This window comes from Fragaria vesca, linkage group LG4 (genome assembly GCF_000184155.1).
Source record: "Fragaria vesca subsp. vesca linkage group LG4, FraVesHawaii_1.0, whole genome shotgun sequence".
In the NCBI taxonomy this organism is placed as follows: domain Eukaryota; kingdom Viridiplantae; phylum Streptophyta; class Magnoliopsida; order Rosales; family Rosaceae; genus Fragaria; species Fragaria vesca.
The window spans coordinates 4310731-4333884 of record NC_020494.1 but is presented as its reverse complement, the minus strand read 5'-3'; the positions used below and the strand labels follow the sequence as shown (position 1 = coordinate 4333884).

At 38.2% G+C, this 23154-nt stretch overlaps 2 protein-coding genes across 2 annotated transcripts; both read right to left on the bottom strand.

Annotated features, from left to right (window-relative positions):
* Positions 1-6054: 6054 nt before the first annotated feature.
* On the bottom strand, positions 6055-6891 carry LOC101299660 (probable L-type lectin-domain containing receptor kinase VII.2-like). The gene is made up of 2 exons (XM_004296459.1): positions 6873-6891; positions 6055-6747 (listed from the first exon to the last, which is right to left on the bottom strand). Exons 1-2 carry the CDS (start codon positions 6889-6891, stop codon positions 6281-6283), a joined length of 486 nt encoding a protein of 161 aa, XP_004296507.1. The 3' UTR covers positions 6055-6280.
* Positions 6892-7841: 950 nt separating this feature from the next.
* Positions 7842-15186, bottom strand: LOC101299370 (probable serine/threonine-protein kinase At1g09600-like). Its single transcript, XM_004296458.1, has 8 exons — positions 14168-15186; positions 12410-12694; positions 11822-12139; positions 10898-11125; positions 10143-10243; positions 9321-9432; positions 8201-8659; positions 7842-8048 (listed from the first exon to the last, which is right to left on the bottom strand). Exons 1-8 carry the CDS (start codon positions 14573-14575, stop codon positions 7842-7844), a joined length of 2118 nt encoding a protein of 705 aa, XP_004296506.1. The 5' UTR covers positions 14576-15186.
* Positions 15187-23154: the final 7968 nt, after the last annotated feature.

Sequence of the window (23154 nt, the reverse complement as noted above, 5' to 3'; positions counted from 1 at the left end):
ATCCATCTCAACCTCCATTGCTTTGGCCCATTTCTTCTCCTTGATTGCATCCTGCACTTTACTAGGAAGAGACACAACATAATTGATTCACAAAGACTACATAAGGTTTAGACAATCTATGAGTTGACACGTAGTTGGCTACATGATACTTGGCTTTAGCTGACAAGAGAGGCTCATATTTTTTAGGAGGTTGACCACAGGTTGACCTAGCAGGCAAGACTTTACTAGATTCAGGGGCATTAGAGGATGACAACGAAATAATACTACATACCTCAGGTGATAACAAGCCAAGAGAGATCGTTGATGTAAGGGGAGAGACTAAACTTGCATGTACATCTTCAACAACTAGTGGCTGATTACTATTCAATTCTCCTCCTTTCGACGTGTTGGACAGTTGTTCGTCATGTCGAACACTTTTAGAACAGGAAACAGACGCCTCAACTTGGGCAGGTTCAACAGATTGAACCACTTTTTGAGGTTCCAGAGTATTATCTCTCGGATTCTGGATCTGGTCGGTGACAGGCCGAAGATCCTTTTCAGCGGGGTTACTGTCAACAATTACACAATCTTCTAGTTCTCCAAATTGATCTTCATAAAAAAAAACATGCTTCTCCTCCTCACTCGGAGATGCCGTAGGAGAAAAATAGCACAGGTCTTCACTAAATGTGACATCCATGGTGACATAGAATCGTTGAGACAGAGGATGGTAGCACTTATATCCTTTCTGATGGGATCTATATCCAACAAACACACACTTAAGGGAACGAGCCTCCAACTTAGATCTCTGATTTTTGTAAAGATAAACATAGGCCACACAACCAAAGACACGAGCAGGAAGTTTGTTGAGACATGGAATAGTAACATGTTCAGACAATACCTCAAAAGGAACCCGATTCTGAAGAGCTGAAGATGGTAGATGGTTGATAAGGTGAGAGGCACACAACACAGCTTCACCCCAAAGATATTTGGGTAGATTGGCACTGAGTAAGAAAGCTCTTCCAAAATCCAAAAGGTGTCGATTTTTCCTCACAGATACCCCATTTTGTTTTGGTGTCTGAGGACAAGTAGTCTGATGAACAATTCCATGTTGCTGAAAATAGTCTCGGAAAGAGTGGTTAACAAACTCTCCTCTATTGTCAGATCGAAATATTTTCACACAAGCATCATACTGAGTTCGAATGAGACTATGAAAAGCGGTGAAAGCCGAAAACACAGCATCCATCTTTTTCAATAACACAACCCAAGTTAATAAAGTCATCAATAAACAAAACAAAGTATTTCATTCTTGTCAATGTCAAATTCTTCGAAGGCCCCCATATGTCAGAATGAATCAACTCGAATGGTGCAGAACTAGAAGTAAAAACTAGGAGAATAACTGGACTTATGACTCTTAGCAAAAACACAAGTTTCACAATGGAGACTTGACTCTTTTATTCCAAAAAACAAAGATGACATCGACTTCTTCATGACTCCAAAAGATGGATGACCCATTCGGTGATGCCAAAGCCAAATTTCTTTTACTTGATCAGAACTCAATGTCAGGGCAATGGTTCATGACGGTGGTCTTGCTTCCCCGCTGTACATGCAATCCAAGTGAAACAGTCTCCCCCGCAGGACAGTTCGTGACAGTCTTGGAATATAACATACATAGGAAAAATGTTACAGAGCATTTGTTTTGTGAATTCAATTCAGAAACAGACAATAAGTGATGTGATAGAGCGGGAACATAAAGGACTTTGTTTAACACAATTGTTGGAGTAACTTGAATTGACCCTATACCTAGGACCAGGAAGGACACCCCATTTGCATTAGACACTTCAGGTATGGGAGATGGGGACAGACTCGAAAAAAAGGACTTATCAAATGTCATATGATCAGACGCCCCAGAATCAATTATCCATGTATCACTACCAGTAAAGTCAGAAATTTTTAATGCAATACCAATTTTACCTCTTTTCTCCTGAGAACACATATATGTGGTGATGTCTTGTCCTCCTACTCCATAGAAATCAGGTTCTTGGACCAACTGAATGGTAGCCTTGCCACCGCGGCTTTTATCATAAGTAGCTCCTTGATTTGTTTTCTTAGGACACGAGTTCTTGTAGTGTCCATACTCTTTACAATAGAAGCACTGCACCTTAGCAAGATCTGGTCCACAAGCAGGCTGGATTCGAAGTTCATTGTCTTGGTTCTTTGGTTTCCAATCTTGTTGAGGTTTAGATTGGACAGTGAGGCTGGATGCCTCGGTATGCAACTCCTTTGCACTAGACTGATTGGATTCATCTTTGCGTACATAAGCATAAGCTTGTTCCAGACTTGGTGGTGTGGCTTGTCGAAGCAGTTCTCCCTTAGCAATAGCAAATTTTGAATCCAATCCATTCAAGAAGATGTGGACTTGCATCTTGTCTTGGGACTTATTGTGTGTAGCAATATCCAGATCACACACCATAGGATTGGGTCCCTTTCATCCAACTCTTGCCATATAGCCTTCAAGCCGGCATAATATTCTGCAAGAGGCTTACCAGCTTGAGTGGTTGCGAAAGCTTGACATGTCAACTCATGAACTCTTGCAAAATCACTCCCATCTTAGTATGTGGTTGCGACTGCATCCCAGATTGCCTTTGGCGTCGTATAGCTTGAAAACAACAACATGATTGGTCTGGTCATGGATTTGAGAAGAAGCACCATTGTTTTAGAATTTGCAGCATCCCACATAGCTTGTGCCTTGCCAACTTCTTCAGGTCGTTGGAGAGTACCAGCGACATATTCCCACTTGCCTACACCGCCAAGATGCATCTTCATAAGTCGTCGCCGTACTAGATAGTTTGTGCCATCTAGTTTCACTCTAAAGCCTAAGCTCTCATTTTGAAGAGCCATCAATTGTTCACGGGAAACTTCAGGTTGATCACCAAAGATTGCAAGATCCATTGCAAAGAGGATTTGATGACAGAGGAACAGAACAAGTACGACAAAATTCGACGAAATCGAAAGCTTCCTTCGACATGTCGAACAAATCAAATTGGGATAGGTTTAGAACAAATTTGCAGCCGAAAAACAACAGGTTCAGATTACGAAGATTGCCAGGATCGACTTAGGCTCTGATGCCAAGTCAAACAGAACACAAAAGGTTGGGAATTTTCTGATGTATTGAACAAACCCCAAGTCGGGTATATATACAAGCACAGTTCTAACCTTAGAAGGAAACTAATTACACCGAAAGATTTACATAATCCTAATTGATTACAGAATATACATCTTCCCAATATACTAGGATTAGGACTCACGTTAACATTAACCACCAATAGAAGTAAATTATAAAGCGTCTTCAATATATATGATTCCAAGACTCCAAGTTCAATAAACAGTCTTTATGCTAGCTTGACTTAGTTTACAAAAATAACAAGTTTCTCAATTGCTAGACGCAGACCACAAGATGTTCTAATAATGTGTTAGATATTTTCAGTTCAAAGTGTTTCTGTTTATTGACCAATGGAGTCATTCTAAAAGATGAAATGATCATTGTCGACGACCATCTAGAAGCAGAACTAGAAGATATAGATTGTGTGGTGGTAGCAACCAATTAAGTTGCTACTTCTCATTACTATTTTTTGTTTTCTAGGCTCCCCTGGCCTAAATTACGAGATATTTGAATTGCTTTTGAACGGACTCGTTACATATCATGACAAATTAGAAAAAGCACCTGAATGAGAAGTGTCTGTTGCTTGTAACTTATAAACTGACGGATCCATATATGGTTGAGAAATTGAGATGATAGTGGCCTTCCGCATTAACCAGAGGTCGCATCAGTCGAGCAATATATATCAAAATTTGTGATAAAAAACACATGTTTTGTTAGATATTGATCTTTGTTTCGATCTAAGTCAGTTTGATGACAAATAACAATAGAGCTTTATTACGGGCATGTTTATGGAGCCACATGAGACATACAATGTATTTTCTTTTTTCAAAGGATGAGAGATATGATATTGGATACCTCAACTCTGATGGCATCGAGTTCACACAATTTACTTCTATTGCTTTTATTCACATTTAACCTGAAGCAAACTTTTTTGCAGATATCGGTTACTCTACTCCTATTGCTATGACAGAATAGACTCTCTCTAGCCTCAGTCACTGTTTTTAATTTCAATATTTATGGTTTAAGCTGTATTAGAGTTTTTCATTGTAATTATTTTTATTTTCTCTTGTTTTGTTTTAGTCATAAAAAAAAACATAAAAACTGGAGCCATAAATACGTGACATAGGTGAGAGAATTGGCATCGGCATGCCTAGGGTTTGCTAACCAGTAGGGTAAGATTATACGTGGTTAAGCAACATATATTTCATACTCGATCGATCTGTACTCCAGACAACATTATCTAACAAACAAAGATATTCTAAAGTGGATCATAGTCATCACGTACAAGAACATACATCGAGTTATCATTAATTTTTGTCCCTCTACATTACATATAAATATTTCGAAAAGCCCCCATATTTGGTACATGTTCTTGTTCTCAAATTCCCCCAAAATGAAAGATAATGTAGTATAAGAACACTGGATAGTGATCGGCAAAGCTTTTGTTTATTGAATTAACAATTCGATATTTCGATTGATTGGTTGCTTAGTATCAGATTAAGGGTTATGCATGTACTTATGTTTAACTATCAGGCTCCCACTTCTGGCGGAACACAAACACTACTAATCCCCAGCACACAGTATTTGATATAAACAAAGATCAATATATCGACCAATAGGATTTTTCTTATGTTCGAGGGAACTAATCAAATCAATATTGGTTGTAGAGATCCCTGAAGGTACATGCATGATTTTATGAGCTTGGAATTTTGTATTTCTAGCTTGTACCCAAATGGCCAAATCACAGCAGGGATGTGTGCTCTTGATGCAGCCAATAATCAACACAATCACCACTCCGCTTGAATTCTGCTTGTACTAAAATCTAGGTCCGATTTTTCCTATGAACTGAATTAATTTAACAGAACTCCGATCCTAATAATTAATAAATATTATCGAGTTCGTCCAACTCCACCACCGCCGCCTAACTAGCTAGGCGGTGGCTCTTGCATGTTACAGATCGAGGCTCGGTGGTCATGGCATGGCTTACCCCATTGTCGACGTTCTCTAGTTCCTCGTTGATTGTGGGAGGCGATCGGTTTGGCTCTCTCTATCTTTGGTTTCATCCTGTTGGACCTTAGCTTGTACCAGTCGGTTTGGATGGCTAGGTACTTCAGTACTTCTCGGTTGCTGCTGTTACACACGCATGCACACGTTGCATGAATATTAATCTTATACTCAATTTGGTCATGCACTTGGCTCGAATGGAAAGCTATATGCGACCATAGATATATGTTACATTACCTGAGAAACAAGACAATGAGTTTTAGTTGATTAATTTGTTACTTTTTGAGTATTTGAGCATTTTCCCCAAACTCAATAGGAATTAGGAAGGACCTCCTGTAGCTCGAGGTTCACCAACCCAACTACCCAAGCAAAAGAACTAATTCGAATAGGGTAAGCCATAAAACGAGAAAGACAATGAGCAAGGAAATTAGCCTCCTAATTTGAAACAAGCTAGCTGGGAAGTTTAATGTAAAAGAAACAGAAGTGAATAGCTGACAACAATGCCTCCAGTTTACTTTACCATCGAGTACGTATACAAGTGAAATACCTGTTAATTAAACCAAATTTTAGAAGCAAATACTTGTAGTAGTACTAGTAATATAAACATTCCTTTGCTTCATAGGCCCTTAAAATTTTCAGTCTTTCTAGTAGAAACATTTCTTGGCACTTTCCCTGAATTCTGCATCTGTATTTATGTAGGCATTGGCCTACTCATCAACCAAACTGAGAATTCCTTATCTAAATTAGAACATAACTATTGAGTTCTTTTATGTGGTAGACATATATTCCTGTCCTACCCCAAGCACATTCACATGTCTGTATTGTGACCACTGGGCCAAGCAACAAATGATGCCCTCCAAAAAGCAAACATAAACCCACCCAGAATTGTCATGAACAGAAGAGGAGTGCTACATATGTAACTCATATTTTTGATTTTTGCAAGTAATTTCAATACCAAATTACGATGAATCATAAAGAACCTAGTTGAAATTCTGAACCAAAAAGTATTAGAATTCTATAGTGTAAAATAACCAACATACATGTAGCTCCATGAAGGCAGCTTACTTATTACAGATATTCCAACCCAAATTCATGACAAGTATTTTCTTAAGAACCACAAAATGAGTATTGTTAGCTTCAATTGCTGAAGCTCCAACTCAAAATATTGTGGTTTTGAACGTTCACTCCAGTTGATGCAGTGAACCCCACGTGCATTTCATCAAGGAAAACATCAGAGAGATCAAGAGGAACCTTAATCAAAGGTCTCCCTGGCTTTTTTATGTTTTCTGGAGCCAATGTAATGCTCAGCTGGTTGTTCCAGTACTCAATCCATGCTTGGTAATTGGCTCCATCGTTCAGCTCTACTTCCTTGAAAGACCAAGTAGTGTTGTTACTGTCCTCCTTTGTGTCGTCACCAATCCAATATCCGGCTTTGTAAGAAGCCAGAGAAGTAAGAGAATTGACATCAATACCAACATGATTGTTGTCGATATCGCTGTATTCTTCGTCTTTGAATACATCAAACTCGATACCAAAAGCATGGTTGCTAGGGTTACCATCGCTTGTATTATTCAAGAAGCCGAGATACTGTCCTGCAGAGGCACCTTGGATGCCGGAAGCAGGAACAAAAATGAGGACGAATCCATGACCCCCAAGAGGATCCTTGTATGGAGCTATAGAAAACGTAAAAGAGGTTGTGAAAGGCAGAAGGTTCAAGGAGTTTGGATACCTTGTGGGTACCTTAGCATTGTAGAGAGCTCTACCAATAGAATAAGTGCTATTGTCAGTAAGAGAAAGAACACCAGAATCTATTGTTGCGTTGCCATAGAGCAAGATATCAGAAGAATTGAAACCATTGAAGGCAAAATCAATTGCAAAAGCAGATTGGAGCAAGAAAAGTTGGGATAGGAATAGCACAAGTAATTGAAGAGACTGCATTGTTTAGAAATCTGAAGGCAGTAGGAGCATACTGTGAGTTTCAACAGCAGCATCAGCAGTCAATATATACAGCATGAGATTGACTCCAAATTCAAGTTCTCAATAGTTGTCTACACCACTTTTTCAATATGACAGGTCTAATTCACAACCAGCATAGATTTTCAACCTTATAGTGCCTGTCACCCCAACCCAATTTACACAAGTCTCAGTTATATTGAAAATTCAAGGTTAAAAGAAATCTGCAGCATCTTTCATTGGTGCATATACCATTAGTCAAGCTGTAAGAAACAGGGTAATCATAACTAGATGTGAAAGTGAGAAAAGAAATGTGAAATGAAAACAGTGAATAGATTCCTAGTTTCCTACCCAAATCACCCTCTTTTTTCCTGGAATGAATAAATTAAGATTGACTGATCACCGCGTAAGTGTAAGACATATCTGGGCAACTTACTTTTAATCCCGAAATACATTTCATATTTCCCACATACTCTACAGCTTATGGCTTGTAAAAAGCTGTACAAGAATGGGCCATATTTAAGTAGCAAAGTGGAAAAAAAGATACAGGAGAGTTCTAAGCTATCAACTCAATTTTGGATGCAGATTGGCTATTCTTCCACTGAGTGTGCCGCCCCCCCCCCCCCCCCCCTATACAAAAGAAAAAACACCCCACACCAATAAATAACTATGTCACAAGAGAACCAGCAATTATTCTGCAGTGAATTTCCTGATGCTCGGATTTTGGGGTCTACTAAAACCTGGCTCATCGACCAGAAACAAATAACGAATTGGTGGATATTTGGTTGCTTTCCGCCTGATATTTTCGGACTTTTGCCTTGTCAATTCGTGCTCGTCTAACAGCTTCTTGGACCTGGAAATCATGGTCTTTCAGCATCTGATCCATGTTGCCAGAAGGGACTAACAACGGACCTGAGTAGTGAATTTTGTGACCCTTTGATCCATAACCAACCTGAAATAAAGCGGAAAAAAAATAGATAAAAACATTGATCAACCAATAAGAATATTGAATAAAAAAAGTCACAATAGAGTAAGCAATCAAACGCTGAACAAGAGTAAAGAGACAATAAACATAGGGAAAAGAGCACGAGCAGAAGCACTCACGATAACTGGATCTTTGTTGCTTCTGACATCATCCTTTTTATTAGAAGGTACAATAGGTTTTTGGTCGTGTGGTAAAGGATCTGTGGCCTCCTTGAATGAACCTGGAAACCGCCCTATTGCTTTTGGAACATCCATTTGGGAAGAATTAGACCTTTTTCTGCGTTCCTCAGTCAACATACTTCTCCTTGCTGCCACTAAACCTGACATGCCTGACAAGTCAGCCCCATTTGAAATCTTTGGGGCGTCATCTGGGTTCTTCGTAGACTTTGCCCATGCCGCACGATGTGACAATGGCCCTGAATGGGAAGCTCTCTTAGGATTATGAACATGAGATTCTATACTCAGTTCCACAGCATGTGATGGCCTAGGAGGATCAATAGGAAAGCCAGAAGCAACTTCTTCTGGATGAGGGTTAAACTTCTCACTTCGACTTTTAGAGTTGGACTGATCTTTTCTTTTCTGTAACAAGAAAGCCATTGTATTATTCCCATATGAAGTAAGATTTAAACAATACCGAATAAATTACAATATGAATTATAGCTTCTGATAAACTGAAAGAGGGCAGTCGAAACTCGAAAGAACTTCGAGTCCAACTGTCCAATGTCCTCAATAGTCACATGCAATAAGGATCATCTCAAAAATTTATGAAACAAATAATCGCAATGACCGAAAATGCAAAGACTAGGTTTAATCGTTGACAAGCACACAAGTTTGTTGCTAACAAGACGTCAATGTTATGTGAGTATAGTATTGTCCGGGAACGGTAAGAAATACAAAATGAACCCACAACAAGGATTAAACTTAAACATGAAAAGTCTCTTCATAAACATCAGGGAGCCTATGTGCAGAGAAAACCAAGAGCAAATTAAGAGATAGAACTTCCTAAATGGATATAGTAATGGCTGGATTATTGTCATGCATGGAGACAACTGATTTATTATACTCCAAGTTCCCATTCAGCTTCCCAACAATATCATGAAATTAAAAAAACACATAGAAATGCAAAATCATATAAAGGAAAAGAAGCTCTCAAACAAGTATTAAACACGAGACACATACGAGTTACAAAATGAGTATTGAAAATAGGTAATTACTCTTACTAGAATATCATCAAATTTACCTGCATTGACATGACTAATTCGGCATTGGCATCAGGTGCCGGTATGGCTCGAGACTCTCTTGTTCCTCTCCTTTCAGGGTCAAGTCTTTGGCCCTTGCCTGCTGCTCCTTGTCTACCAATGCACATGAAAAACAGATTATAAAGGTGATCGTCGCTAAAAAGTGTTTAGGAGTAAAAGAAATGCACCACAATAAATTATAGGACAACTATGGATATTATAATTGAAAAAAAAAACAAAAAAAAAAAAAAAAACAAATCCCAAAATAAATGTTTACAGGAGTTTGGCAGAAGTTGACAATTGAAGCACATAACTTTATAATGACACAAGCCTAATCCCAAAACATGCTATCATGAGGTTAAGACCGTGGCATAATGTATCACTTTTACCCTTATGGCACCATTGAATTATAGCCCTGTTATCTTCTAATAGCTATAAATTATCTAGGATGTATTCAAAACTTTAAGCAAACTTCAGAGTCCACTCTTTAACTTTTCAAAAGGGTCCTGGATAATCAATGCAATGATATACATCTAGCACAGTAATCATCAAGTATCAATATTTTCCCATATATGGAGAGGCCAATTTATTACCCGGAAGCATGAATCCGACACAGTAAGCATGCATCAAATGATCCCATGAGGCCAAGACCATTAGGTTGACAATGCATGAACCAATAGGTCCCAATAATTCCCCAAATATAAGTAAACACGTGTGTACGTGTAAACACATTATACAGCGCAATGCTTTGAAGAAAAATTGAGAATAAAAACAACTAAACTTGTTGCAAAGAGTAAACTACTGATTTATGTAACAGTACTAACCTTCTAGCTTCCTCATCGCGTACTTTAACGTCAAACTCTTTGCTAGGAGGATACTTTGGCAAACTTGACGGATCACAAGGAAAAGGTTTTGTGGTAAAGAACTGTTAAACAAAAATACCATTACGGTCAGAAGCTTAGTCAAAACAGACAACTTCTAGCCAAAGTATAGTGATACTCAAAATTCAAATAGTTGCACAGCGAAGAGTATCAACCGTCAAACTACTTTTTTAACTTAAAAAGTCAAGAATAGAAAACAAGGAACTTGCTGCAACCTAGATGGTGCAACTTAACATGATATCAAGTTCTTCTAAAAAATATATATATATATATATAAATAAATAAATAAATAAAAAAACTTAACATGATATCCAGAGCTGATAACCCCTAGTGATGGAAGATAATAACTCAAGTGCATTATTTTCTAGTCACAAGTATATCCGATAGGTGTTCATATCTTCCATACACTTGAGAAACAATTAACCATAGTAAAGTTGTACTTCTCAAAGCACCAGAGGCAACAGGCTTAAACCTCAAAAACAGGCTACTACACATGTGAGCATGCACAGGCACACAGAAAGCTCTAAAATTGTGTCAAAGTAACTTCTCAAAGCACCAGAGGCAACTTAAACCTCACAAACAGGCTACTACACATGTGAGCATGCACAGGCACACAGAGCTCTAAAATTGTGTCAAAGTAACTTTCAACATAACACAAAGACTCTCCAAAGGTATATGACTAAATTTAGAATCCAAACCTCGCTCTTGAGAGCAGAAGATGCAGACCCACGATCTGCAGGGTCTATGGAAAGAAGGGTGTCCATAAGTGCTAACGCCGGTACAGGGAAATCCTTAAATGTTTCTGCGACACAGCGTCTATAAGGCTGTTGAGGCTTAAATATGGTTGCATGAGGCAATTTTGATTTTCTCCAATATTCCTCAGAAGGTGAGCCGCAAAGCTTGAAAATCTTATGCAACTGCTCCACCTAGAAACAAAAGAAACCACAAAGTAAGATCATTGGCAGGCATTACTCAATTACACTTACATTTGAGAGAGACATAAGACACTGTACAGGAAAAAACCCAAAAGGGGCATCGGAAAATAAGAGAACCCAGACAGCTATAGGGGATATACCCTACCAGCCAATATCTTCACAATCAGATAAAGTAACAAAAACCATATCCTAAGGAACCGTTCTTTTCCATCTCATATTCTGTATTATGCCATTTAGGATAGAGAAAGAAAAACTTTACATACTACAATCAGACTATTTCTGACTCTATATCATACTTCAAAAAAAAAAAAGGCTGATTCAAAAGCCCAGAAGACAGACGTGGGAGATGCCAGTTCCACCACTTTGGATATCTTGTAAAGTCACATAAAACAGATCCAAAGGATGAAAGATAAGTTATGGCATTCATATTTAACAAGGTCCACCAAAAAAAATGAAAATTCCATAGAACACCGCCTTTATGCAGTGGCAAGGAAATATTGGAATAACATCATTTATTAGACTAATAATTTGCAAATCCAAATATTACTTGGGCTGTCAAGAGCAAAAACTACTGGGAATTGTACAACTCTGTATCGCCTATGCGTCTGTACCACAATAATTCCGAACGATATAAAGTAGTTAAGAGCATCATTTCAACGCACACACGGGAAAAAAAACTATATGTACCTCGGTTCTTCCAGGCATTATAGGTTTGCCAGCATAGAGTTCAGCGAGTATGCAACCTGTACTCCACAGATCAACGGCAGTTCCATAGTAAGTAGCACCGAGTAAAAGCTCTGGCGGTCGGTACCAGAGAGTTACAACCCGGCTAGTTAGAGGCTGATTTTGATGGGGATCAAAAATACTCGCCAAACCAAAGTCAGCAATTTTTAACATGCCACTGTTGTCAATTAAAAGGTTGGACCCTTTAATGTCACGATGCAGAACCCCACGACTGTGACAGTGATCAAGTCCACATAATAGTTGCTGCATGTAACATTTGACCTGCCAAGAACTGAATGAGATCTCAATGCTTCCATAACAGTTTAAATAATCCTACACTGAAGTTTCTGTGTAAAAATTTAAAGATGAACTTGAATTACAATATACTATCTAGATAAGTATACAAGTCATACAGTAAACAAAATACACCAGTAGCAGTAACTGTTACTGATGATGAGGGAAAGGTCATAGTGTTATTTCTAGTAAGCAAAGTTGAAGAGGAAAAACAGAGCTATATATATTCAGCCTCAGATGCAAATAACTATTACATACCTGTGCTTCTGTAAATTTCAGGCCAGGGTGTAAAGCAAGCCCCGCCAAATCATGCTCCATGTACTCAAAAACAAGGTACAAGCTGCAAGACATCCTTGACGTAACTAAACCTTCTAGTTTTATCACATTTTGATGATCAAGCCTCCGTAAAATGAGAATTTCCCTTGCCATAAAACGAACACTCTCGGGCTCTGAGTTATCAAACCTCACTTTCTTCAACGCTACAATTTTCTTTTGATCAAGATCACGAGCCCTATAGACGTTACTATATGTTCCCTGGCCAATCTGCATAAAATAAATGTTAAGTAACCAAATCCAGCAGAAATCTATAGATGACGGTACTATTTGGGAATAGGGATGGCCAACACCAAAATCCGTATTAAATAATGAATATGATAAATCTATTGGTTGAAACCAGACTTTAAAGATCTAAAAGCTAGACAAAGGAATACTGTATAAACAGAATATAACCTAAGTTTCATCCAATAGAACACCCAAAACATAACTGTAGAAGGGTAGGGATAAGAAAGACCAATCTCCTTATTTGCAAATCAACTAAATTCCAGTAGAGTATGCAATCTCTCATACAACTTCCGCACTCAACTCAAATAATCACAAAAGTCGTAGGACTCACAACAAGAAAATGTTACGCTTAAAAACCATCTCAAGGCATCCAACCAAAATAAAATAAAATTATCCATTTTAACTGACTTCACTCCTTACCAGAAAAGATAGGTTGCAAACATAACTCATGTTCTTTGCTCAAGTCCAGTAGAGGTGATTTCTAAGAGTCAATAGTAATTTCACAGTATGAAAGCCAGAAATGCATGATCAACCCTAGACTTTTTTCTATTTATCATGTGCTGCAGACAAAAGGTTTCTCAAGGAACTAAACTCTGGCCTACATCTGATCCACAATTAGTTAATCACCAGCCAACCGCAAATCCAGGATGCCATCAAACCAGTAACAAATCAAAAGGAGATCCAACATCTTCTCTTCATGTATTTCAGTTAAGAAGCACATCAATTAATACATGCTTTGACACGTAAGACAAAGATAACGGCAATCATGGTTTCAAGCACAACATTCTTCGGGACAACTTTTCAAATCAGTGAGAAAACATAAATAGAACAAATTTTCAAATATCTGCACTCGATTAATAAGATATGAACTAGGCCACTCACTTGAGAGGGACTAAAGGATGTCTCAAGCATATAATACCAATCTTAAAGAAAAGACAAATGACTGTCAACATTGTTTTTTATTTTTAATTCTACCCCTATTATATAAGATTCTCTCAGCCTAAGAGTATGATAACGATAAGTGCAAGTTTTTGCAACGGCTTTACTTTTATTTATTTATTTTTTAATTAGACCCTATAAGAAAAGCACCACATTGATGTTGCACGGTCGCACTTTAATATGAAATTTTAATGCCCAATCACAAATATACTTAAAGCAACACTATCGATTAAGTGACTGATACAAAAGTACTTTACTCACTCCCTGAAATCACTCTCCAATCAGAGCAATAACATTAACACTGAACTAAGACTAATAATACAAACCAAATTTTTACTAGATGAAACAAAACTGTTCGATGAGCTTTGAAACAGAAGAAAAGAGATTTCAAAGGTTAGCTATACCAAAATTCAATCTCAGTCAGCAAAATAAGACAACCTAAATGGATTAATAAATAAAAACAAATATCTGCCTGGTGAACATAATCCTAACTTCAGTACCAATAAAGAAACTTACTTTGTCAAGCTTCTCAAATGAATCTGCACGGCGTGGTATCCACCCCTTAATGGCCTCTCCAGCCACTCCAGCTAGCCAGGACGGCCACCCTGCTGCAACCTGTTCTCCTTCTGCAGCTTTCGGAATGCTGCCCATCCCGGGATGTAGAGCAGTAACATACTCCATCTTCTCCCTCTTCCTCTCATAATTCTCACCATGTGATCGAGCAGCCCCATTTGAGTGTTTATCAATCAACATTGCTCTCCCATCATTGCTATCATACCTATCTTTTGCTCGATAAGCTTCCTCCCTCCTTGAGGAAGCCACCCTCGCCGCCCGCGAGTCTGATGCCGCCTTGTTAGACAATCTCTCCCTGGGGCTCTCCTTGCTATCCTCAATTGCAGAGGGCTTGCAATACATGCAACCCATTGTGCCCCAAACCACCCACAACAAGGCCCCTCCTTCACAACCAAATCCACACTCTCAAAAACCTTGCATTCTTTCAACACAATTCTCCTCCTTTATTCCAATAATGACCAATTCACCATACTCAAAATCCAACTAAACCCCAGAATTGAACTCATCCAACATACAAAACCATCTTTCACCAAATGCAAACACCAAATCCAACCTTCATAAACACAAAGTTCCAGTCTTCGCACAAAATTGCAAAATACCCAATAACAAGAATCTCCAAAGTTTCAATCTTTCATCAAAATAACCTCAAACCCACCACAAAGCTTCAACCTTGCACACTAAAAACACCTACTCTCAATGTATCAATAAACCCCACTAAATCCACAATAACAAAATCCCAAAATTCTGAAAACCCAACACAAAATCAGCCTACCTTGAGCAAAGAGCACCTCCAAAATGGCCCTTAGAGGAAGAGAATGGAGCCCTAGAGAGGAGGCATTTAGGGGTTTGGGGAATAAGGACATGGATCAAAAGGGCACACAGGGATTTGAGAGAGACACGTAGAGAGAAAGAGATTCAGGGAATAGAGAGAAAGGAAAAATCAGACGAAGGTTTTGTTGTTTTGAGAAAAGAAAGGGAGAGAAAAGAGTAAAATAACATGAAGATTGAGAGAGTCTCCCAAGTAGTAACAGAAGCAGTGGCAGCTTTGAGTGAAGAGAAGAGAAAAGTAGAGAGACTCTGTTTACTAAACTAGAGAGAGAGAGTAGAGAGTCACATTCTTCACCATCCCACGCGCCGGCTCTTTAATTGACCCTGGAATTTATGAGTTGGTAATAATATGGATTTAGCAGGTAGAAATGTGGTAAGAGAGAATTGGGTGACTCAATGATTTGGTCTGGAAAAGAAGGTGATGTTTTATTGGCATGGAAGGGTGGAACACGGACACTCTGCAGAAAATCTGACATTTCTAATTGTGTACCTAATATCCATTTAACGTATTTTAGAAAGTGTGTATATTTTAGTTTGTTATTACATGTTTTCTTACTAAAAATGTAGAACAAATAATAATGTGTGGACCTCTGGAAAGAAACGAAAATATAATTTTAGAACCAACATTTCGTAATTTTAAAGATGTAATGAGTTTTTTTAATTTAATAACTATCAAGAACTTAAAAATTATAAGAAATTACGTTCGCATTGTGATTTCAAGTAAATAAACATATCATCGTTGTGCCTTAAATTGTTTCATCATCTTATTACCTTGACATGACATGAAATGAGAATACAAAAGTAACATTCCAAAGATTTTCCAAGAAATTAACAGTTGAATGCAAGAGAAAATGATAATAAACTTTGAACCCTAATTTCCAGTGCTTGGCAGATGCTTCCAAGAGCGCGTGCAGATAGTCTCACGTACAAACATCCCTCCGTAATCCGTAGAGAAAAGTTTGGGCTGCTGTTTCGTTTAGTTTGCTCCCCCAATCATTTCAAGTCGTTGGCTTTTCCACTGCTCTTCCACTTTTTGTTTCCCTTGATGAAGTTATTTACCTAACAAAATTACGCTCCTACAGTCCTACTCCCTCACACAGTAAATTCCTACAAACAAAACCAGAATGAACCTCTTGGCCGGATAATCTGTTTTCACCACTATTATCATGTTGGCATTCTTAATATCATTTCTCTTGGACCAACCCAAATACAATATGGTTGACCTCATCACACAAGATTAATATAAGGTCGTTTTTTATCAATAAGAAAAGCTCTAACCCTTTCAGATTCTTATATTATGAGCTATGCAAGTGAGAGAGGTAGAGGAATCCTATGAAACTTTAGGTATACGATTTCTTTGCCTAGTCGCTATGGGTATGGGTTGCTCTAGTTCTTGATGTGCTTGAAGGACAACCTCTTATTTTGCTTTTGTGTACCGGGACAATAGCATCTAAGAGCTGCTTCAGTTTTCGTATAAGGGAGCTTCCTCTTTCCTATTCTTGGGACCAAAGGGAGCTTCCTCACTTGTATAGTTGTATATAGGTGTGAAATGCGATTCTTCCTCATGAGCACTTATCTATACATTACCTTAAAAATTATGATGAGCACAAGTGATATAGCTCTTGGTAAGATCTCTATCGATTCTCATGATCGTGATTGTGAGGGGTTTCAAAATAAATCTTTTTTTATATGATGAGTAACATACATGAGACATTATTTTTTTTAAACAAATTTAAGATCCACACATTACAAGCATGTTTACTTATGTACGAACATAAATGACATTTGATGTCAATCTTCGAAAAATAGTGAAAATTTGTCCAAGGCACAGGTTACTCCTCCAACATTTCAATCCATTTCATCCTCATCTAGTGATTGACAAGCTAAGTCTTTATCACTTGTCAAGCTAGGCTCCAACATACGATCTACAACTATGGCTGCATAAGCTTGGTCTATCTTTAGCCTCTTCATCCTCTCTATCTGTTTTTTTTCGCTAAAATCATACTCTCAATCTTTTACTTCAGCTCTCTTGAACCCTCTTTCGCTGGCGTCATCATCGTGTTGCCGGATTCATACTCGAGCATCTCAATTCAGACGAGTTAATTGGCATCGGACCAGTAGATCGAAAGGCGAATGAGACGGCTGACTGGGCAACCTCATTATCCTTGCGCAAAGATGTGTCCGGTGAATTGGTGTGTCAACCCTCCCTCCTCCCTAACGTGTATCCTTCTGTTTGATGATGATGTCCCATCCCTCCTCCCTAAGAGTTAAATTAGCATGTGAGCATATCATTTTTCATTAGTTAACTTAATCAAGTACATTATCTTTGAGGTTAAAGTCACAGAAACTACAATCATAGCTTCTTACCTTTTTATGTGCATGAAATTCTGGAGTCGATAGACAGTAATAATGTGTACAAGCAGAAGCTAGGTTAAAAATGCATGCTGGTCATGATATTAACACATTAGGGAGGTCCACAAAAGTTGCCATAAAAATTAAAGATCAGTAATGAAACGGCATGAATATGAATAATAACAAACAATAATGTACCCAACAAGAGGCGAAGTCCTGTCCATGTCTAATTAAATTGTGTCAACAGTTTTCCATGAAAATCAACGGATACATGTAACTTATGACTCGGCTCTGTCTTCTCTCCCCACGACAAACATAGGACCTACTCGTTTAATGTATTTTGTGCGTCTCTCTCCCATCTCTATCTCCATGCGGCAGTCATGAGTCCTCACTCCTCACCGAGCTAGGCCTAGCTACGAGTCGGTATCCGGCAGCAGGGCGATCGTGTTATTTGACATGCCCGACTTACTTAATTTACTATAATATCAACAATATGAACAATTCATATATAAATTAAGGATATAAAGTGTCATATGTATTATCACTTATTTAGAAGTTCATATGTATATCTTTGAATTGTTTAAAACTTTTGTCTAAATTTCTAAATTTGCACATTATCAATTTTAATTGATATCTAAATATCTTTCTAATTCAGTTTGAATTAGTAGCCCTAATCACTAATACCCTATGTGGCACTCGAACTTTTAACAATTATCTTTATAAATATACGTAATTGTAAACACATATTCAAAAATCTTACTCGCAACCTGGCTTGGATTTTGTGGTTCGTATTATACTTACCAACTCTTCAAGTTTAGCTTGAACAAATAGAAAGCTTGGCATGTGAAATTTGTAAAAAGAAAGGCCATGGACGGACATCAATTTGAAGCAGATTAGAGAGAGGAGGCTAGGGTGTGGGGAGAGGGGGCCGGGTGTGGCCTGCAGCATCGGGCGACCTTAGTAATGAAAATTTAACATGGCTTGGAAATTGGTTGTTAAGAATACAGTTTCTTCTTTGGTTTGATCGATGGGAGGTATCAATCTAACCATTTATTTATAAGTTTTGGTAGCTCCAATTATTGGATGAGTAATTCAGCAGTGGAAGTTTCACTAGATGAACCAAGCAACTCGATTGTTCTAAATTTGATATACATTTGGAAAACGACCTCGACAGCAAGGACTTGTGTAGCTTCATTGTTGTCATTGAAGACTTGTGGTAACAACTACACCTAACTTAACCATACTCTTGTAACTTTCGTCAATCATGTTCCCTGCAGACAGAAGATGTTTGTTAACAAGAAAGAGCTAGCATCAGGAACTTGTTTTTCTTACCAGAACAACTACTTCTTTCATTGCAAGTTCAATTATATATAACCAATAGCTAGCTAGGAGATAGTAAAAGAAAGTGATTAGAACATGCAGCTCCTGCGCTATCCTTCACTTGGGCAAAGAGGAAAACACTTCTGGTAAAGAACATTACAAGAAGGTATAGAACCAAGCTAGCCTCAGTTTGAGAGTTCAAACTTTCATCCCCTAGATGTAACATCGAATGATCGATCGAATTAACAGTATACATAGTAGCACGGTTGGCCGGATGAATTGTTCATTGAGAAATTTTCATATAGAAATCGATATTATAGCTTGAGAAACTCAGGTGGCCAGACGGCCGGACCTAAGCAAATGCCATCCTTTTTAATTTTCCTACCATTACAGATTACATACCAGACGGATCAGCATGTCAAACTCATGTACTAGGAAACTAATTGAAATGAAACCACTAATTAGCATGCAACTTTTGCTGGGCCTGTTCGTCCTCCCCTCCCGTCACTGGCTCATCCATTGGGCCAAATCAAAATAACAAAAACCAAGGTGCATTCTTATGTATGTAGTTAAGCACGAAAAAATGACTGTCCTAGCGAACTGTATATATCTATCTCCCACAAAGTCATCAAAAGTATCACATATCAATTTGGCATCAGGGTAGCCAGAAAGTAATATACCCGGCCTTAATGAGCTATTCCGAAGTTAGTTTCTCCTACAGGTTGGTTTTCAACACTTCACCTGAGATATATATGAAGACAAAATGTGGAGAAATGACCTCAACGGTTGCGCCACCCAGGCGGCGAGAAACGGAATGTGGAAGGAACTTCAACTGATCAGGTGTTGCCGTCCGACGAGTTTGGCATTTGCGGGCACTAGCTTGGATTGGATTCATGCAAATAATGTTTAGCAGGGTACGTAACAATGTCAAATGCATGCAAGAAGTGTATCCGAAAATGATAGTTTCGAATGGTTGTTTCTTTGTGGACGAGCGACGATAGTATTAGGTGTGCAACATCAAACTTCATGGATTCCTGCTGCACCAAATTTTAAGGTAGATCAAGACCATCGATCTATGTTAATTAGTCGGTGATTACTAATTGTTCTGTCTACTTGGTCATGGCTATATATATCCGAGAATGGCATGAGTCATGGGTCATGGTAACTTATTAAATAAAGAACGTGTTGCCAAGCTGAGTCCCATGATCTCAATAATACCATTTTTTTTTTTTGGGCTTTGATAGTCCAATAATGAACACCCATACCAATAATGCAGTATCTTCATTCATTGTATAAACTCGATTCAACATGTAGCAATCTGACGGATGTTAGAGATGAGACACGCCTGTCATCAACATGATCGCGATAGTTTTAGCTAACTTGTGTGTCTAGTTAGTAATTTTGTGAGAGTTAGAGATTATTAGCCAATTAGGAAAACAAGAATCTAGAAGAGAGAATTTGATAGTGATCTGAACTTTTACAGACATATCACTGCAACATATACCACCAACCATGAAGAATCATTAACACACTCATTAGTGTAAATCAATCCTACTTATATTGCTATAATCCCAAGCAACAATCATATATATTATGTAAATCAGAAGCCTAATGATTTCTCTTGCCCTAGGGCTGGTCGTTAAGTTAGGGTTTCTTCCTTGCCGTTGCTATGTTCCGATCGTGCACCTTGGAGCTGTTTGATTTCCCGAGTTGGAGATGATTCTTTAACATCATCAGTTGTTGTGTCTTTGTCAATCGGCTTGGTGTGGTTGGAGTCTGGCGTCTGAGGTTCGGTTAATGCTGGTATATATATGCTTGGTCGTTAGGGATTTTAGATGAATGTGACGTAAGGCTAAGACAATGATGACATTCTTTCTACTAGCCTCTTAATTTCATCCCTCGGTTGATATGTGTTCAAATCTATAACCCCTCATTTCAAAGCAAATTGATTTTGTTTTTTAGTTTATTTACTTTTATATTTTACCGTAGTACCCTTTCAACATATTTTTTATATGAACAGTTTTTCCATAATTAATGGGTAATACGGAGAGTTCAAAAAATTGGAGAAGCTTTTGACACCAAAAAAAAAGTTTGGCTTTCTAATATAGTAGAGACGGACATTTGGTACATTATATCCACATATATACAACATTATAGTTGTCCACTCAACTCAATCTGAGAGATCAAGTTACTTTCAATCACTTGAGAATAAGAGCTGCTAGATTCATTAGTACGTTGCTCGTAAGGCTAGGCATAAAACCCGAGTCTTTCACATTTGGTACATCATATCCACATACAAAATTCTAGTGGTTCACTCAACTCAATGTGAGAGACCAAGTTACTTTCGATCACTTGAGAATGATAGCTGTGAAGTTTGACAAAAAAAAAAAAAAAAAAAACCGACAGAAACCGGCCCATCCGAACCTGGCTTTTTGTTCGATTACTTCATATTTTGTCCGGGCCGATCTTTCAAATGTGTCGGGTCGGGCCCGGTCCCTTATATTTGAAAATTTTCACAGCCTAAAAGCCCGAGTGCACATAGATGTAGACACATCCAACCCATTAAGCCAATCTCAAACCCTAATTGATATAGAGTTATAGACTCTCTTTCATTTCTACTAAAAGTTTAAAATCCAGTCGAGTAGCCTCAATCCCTAATCCTAAAACCTAAACGCAGTTGAGCAGCCTCTATCGAAGACTCAAAATCGTTGTCCATATGTGAGAGTGACACTTTGTTTCTGGCTTTCTGAGTTTGTTTCTTGTCTCTTCAATCTTCAAGTTTGAATTTCGGCCTCGATGCAGATGGGGCGAGTGTCGAAATCTAGGGGGCGAAATTTCAGAGAGATCCCAGAGTCGCCGGGGTTAAGGAAAGATGAGAGAAAGCCCAAACGAAGACGAAGTTGAGAAAGATGGAGTAGTTGGTCGAGACTAGTGAAATTGAGGTGATCGAGGAGGCGAGCCGACTTTGAGGTGTTGAAGAATGTGGTGAGCTAGCCCTGGAATTTTTTGGTGGAACTTCCTCTGACAGATGACAAGGATGCATAGAGTATATGGGAAGTGTGAGTTTTCTGGGATTTGATTTAAGGTGACCTTGATCATGTGCTTTGAATCCAAGGGCACCAAATAGAAGGATGAACTTTAAAGCGAGCTTCAATGGTGGTGGCGGGGCCATTTCTAGCGAGATCAGATTTGATTAGCCATCAATTCAAACAAGACCAAAGGCTCAAAGAACATGCCTGTTTTTGGTTAGTCTGATCTTATACCGATCCTAGCTTTTTAAAGTGAAGGCGGCACCCAGTTACAATACAGTCGGTCCGATCTAGTCTCAGTCCCTCCAAAAGTGTTCCAGGTCTAGGCCCAAGCCCACCCCTCGAATCAAAAGTTGATAGACTCGCAAATTATTTGTCTAGAGTGAGTATTAATTAGTTGGTAAGGTTTTGATATTCTTAGAGCGAGGTCTTAACCTTAACCTGATGAAGCTTAGGCTTCAGGACAACTATTGACGTCTTACGACATAACTTGATTGGATCTTGCTTGCTCTAGTGTACGAAGTAACTTGCAAATGGATTAATCGCTTCTAAGACTAATATACTTCATCATCTCGATCAAAAGGGTTATGGGGGATAGGTTTATAAATTTTATCCCAAAAATTAGAAATCAATAAGAAAAAATATATGAACTCGTGCGGAAGCGGCAAATACACACGCAAGTTCAATACTGATGCCCCCCCCTAATTTCAGCCACCTATAGTAGAAAAGGGATTCGTGTTAGTGTTCATGGTGTTGTTCCTTACGACTAAAGGTTAACTTATTAATTTTTATTATGTGGCAGTGGGAATCTAAATGACTGTGATCTAATTCCAACAAATGAAGAGCTGCGAACCCGAAAACCGCCATCGTTACTTGCATACACCAATAAACACCCCTACTGGTGAAATAAGCACCACTCTCAACCCCTCAACTAGTAACCACAATTCCACATGTAACTTTGTCAATTGTCATTCCATCAAATACTAGAGAATCTCTAATAGAGATGTTGAATGAATATGTCAAATTTGAATATAACAACCTATATCCCACATGATATCTCTACTAAACTCAACTCCAAACCATATACCAAATGAGTACTATTTTATACTATATATTCATTTGTACATGCACTTTACAACACCCATTTAACTTATCCAAAAACAAACCCCGAAAACAATTCATTTTTTTTATCAGTTGAACAACTTAAATGCTATAACGAGTCTATTGTGAGTTGACGACCTCCCAGTTATAAATAAGAGACTATGCCGTTAGACCAAATGATATTAGGCCAAAACAATTCATTTTTTTCTGATCAGGTAAATAATTCAAATATTACAACTTCGTGAGTCGAACTTATAACTTCTCACTTACTAAAGAGAGATTATGCCGTTGGACCAAATT

Bases quoted from the DNA above. Each gene is read 5' to 3' on its own strand.
- LOC101299370 (XM_004296458.1), bottom strand. From the start codon at position 14,575: ATGGGTTGCATGTATTGCAAGCCCTCTGCAATTGAGGATAGCAAGGAG. The intron at 8,660-9,320 runs GTAAATTTGATG...TTCTTGTTACAG, and splicing joins AATTAGTCATGTCAATGCAG to AAAAGAAAAGATCAGTCCAA. The intron at 8,049-8,200 runs GTGAGTGCTTCT...GCTTTATTTCAG, and splicing joins GCAACAAAGATCCAGTTATC to GTTGGTTATGGATCAAAGGG.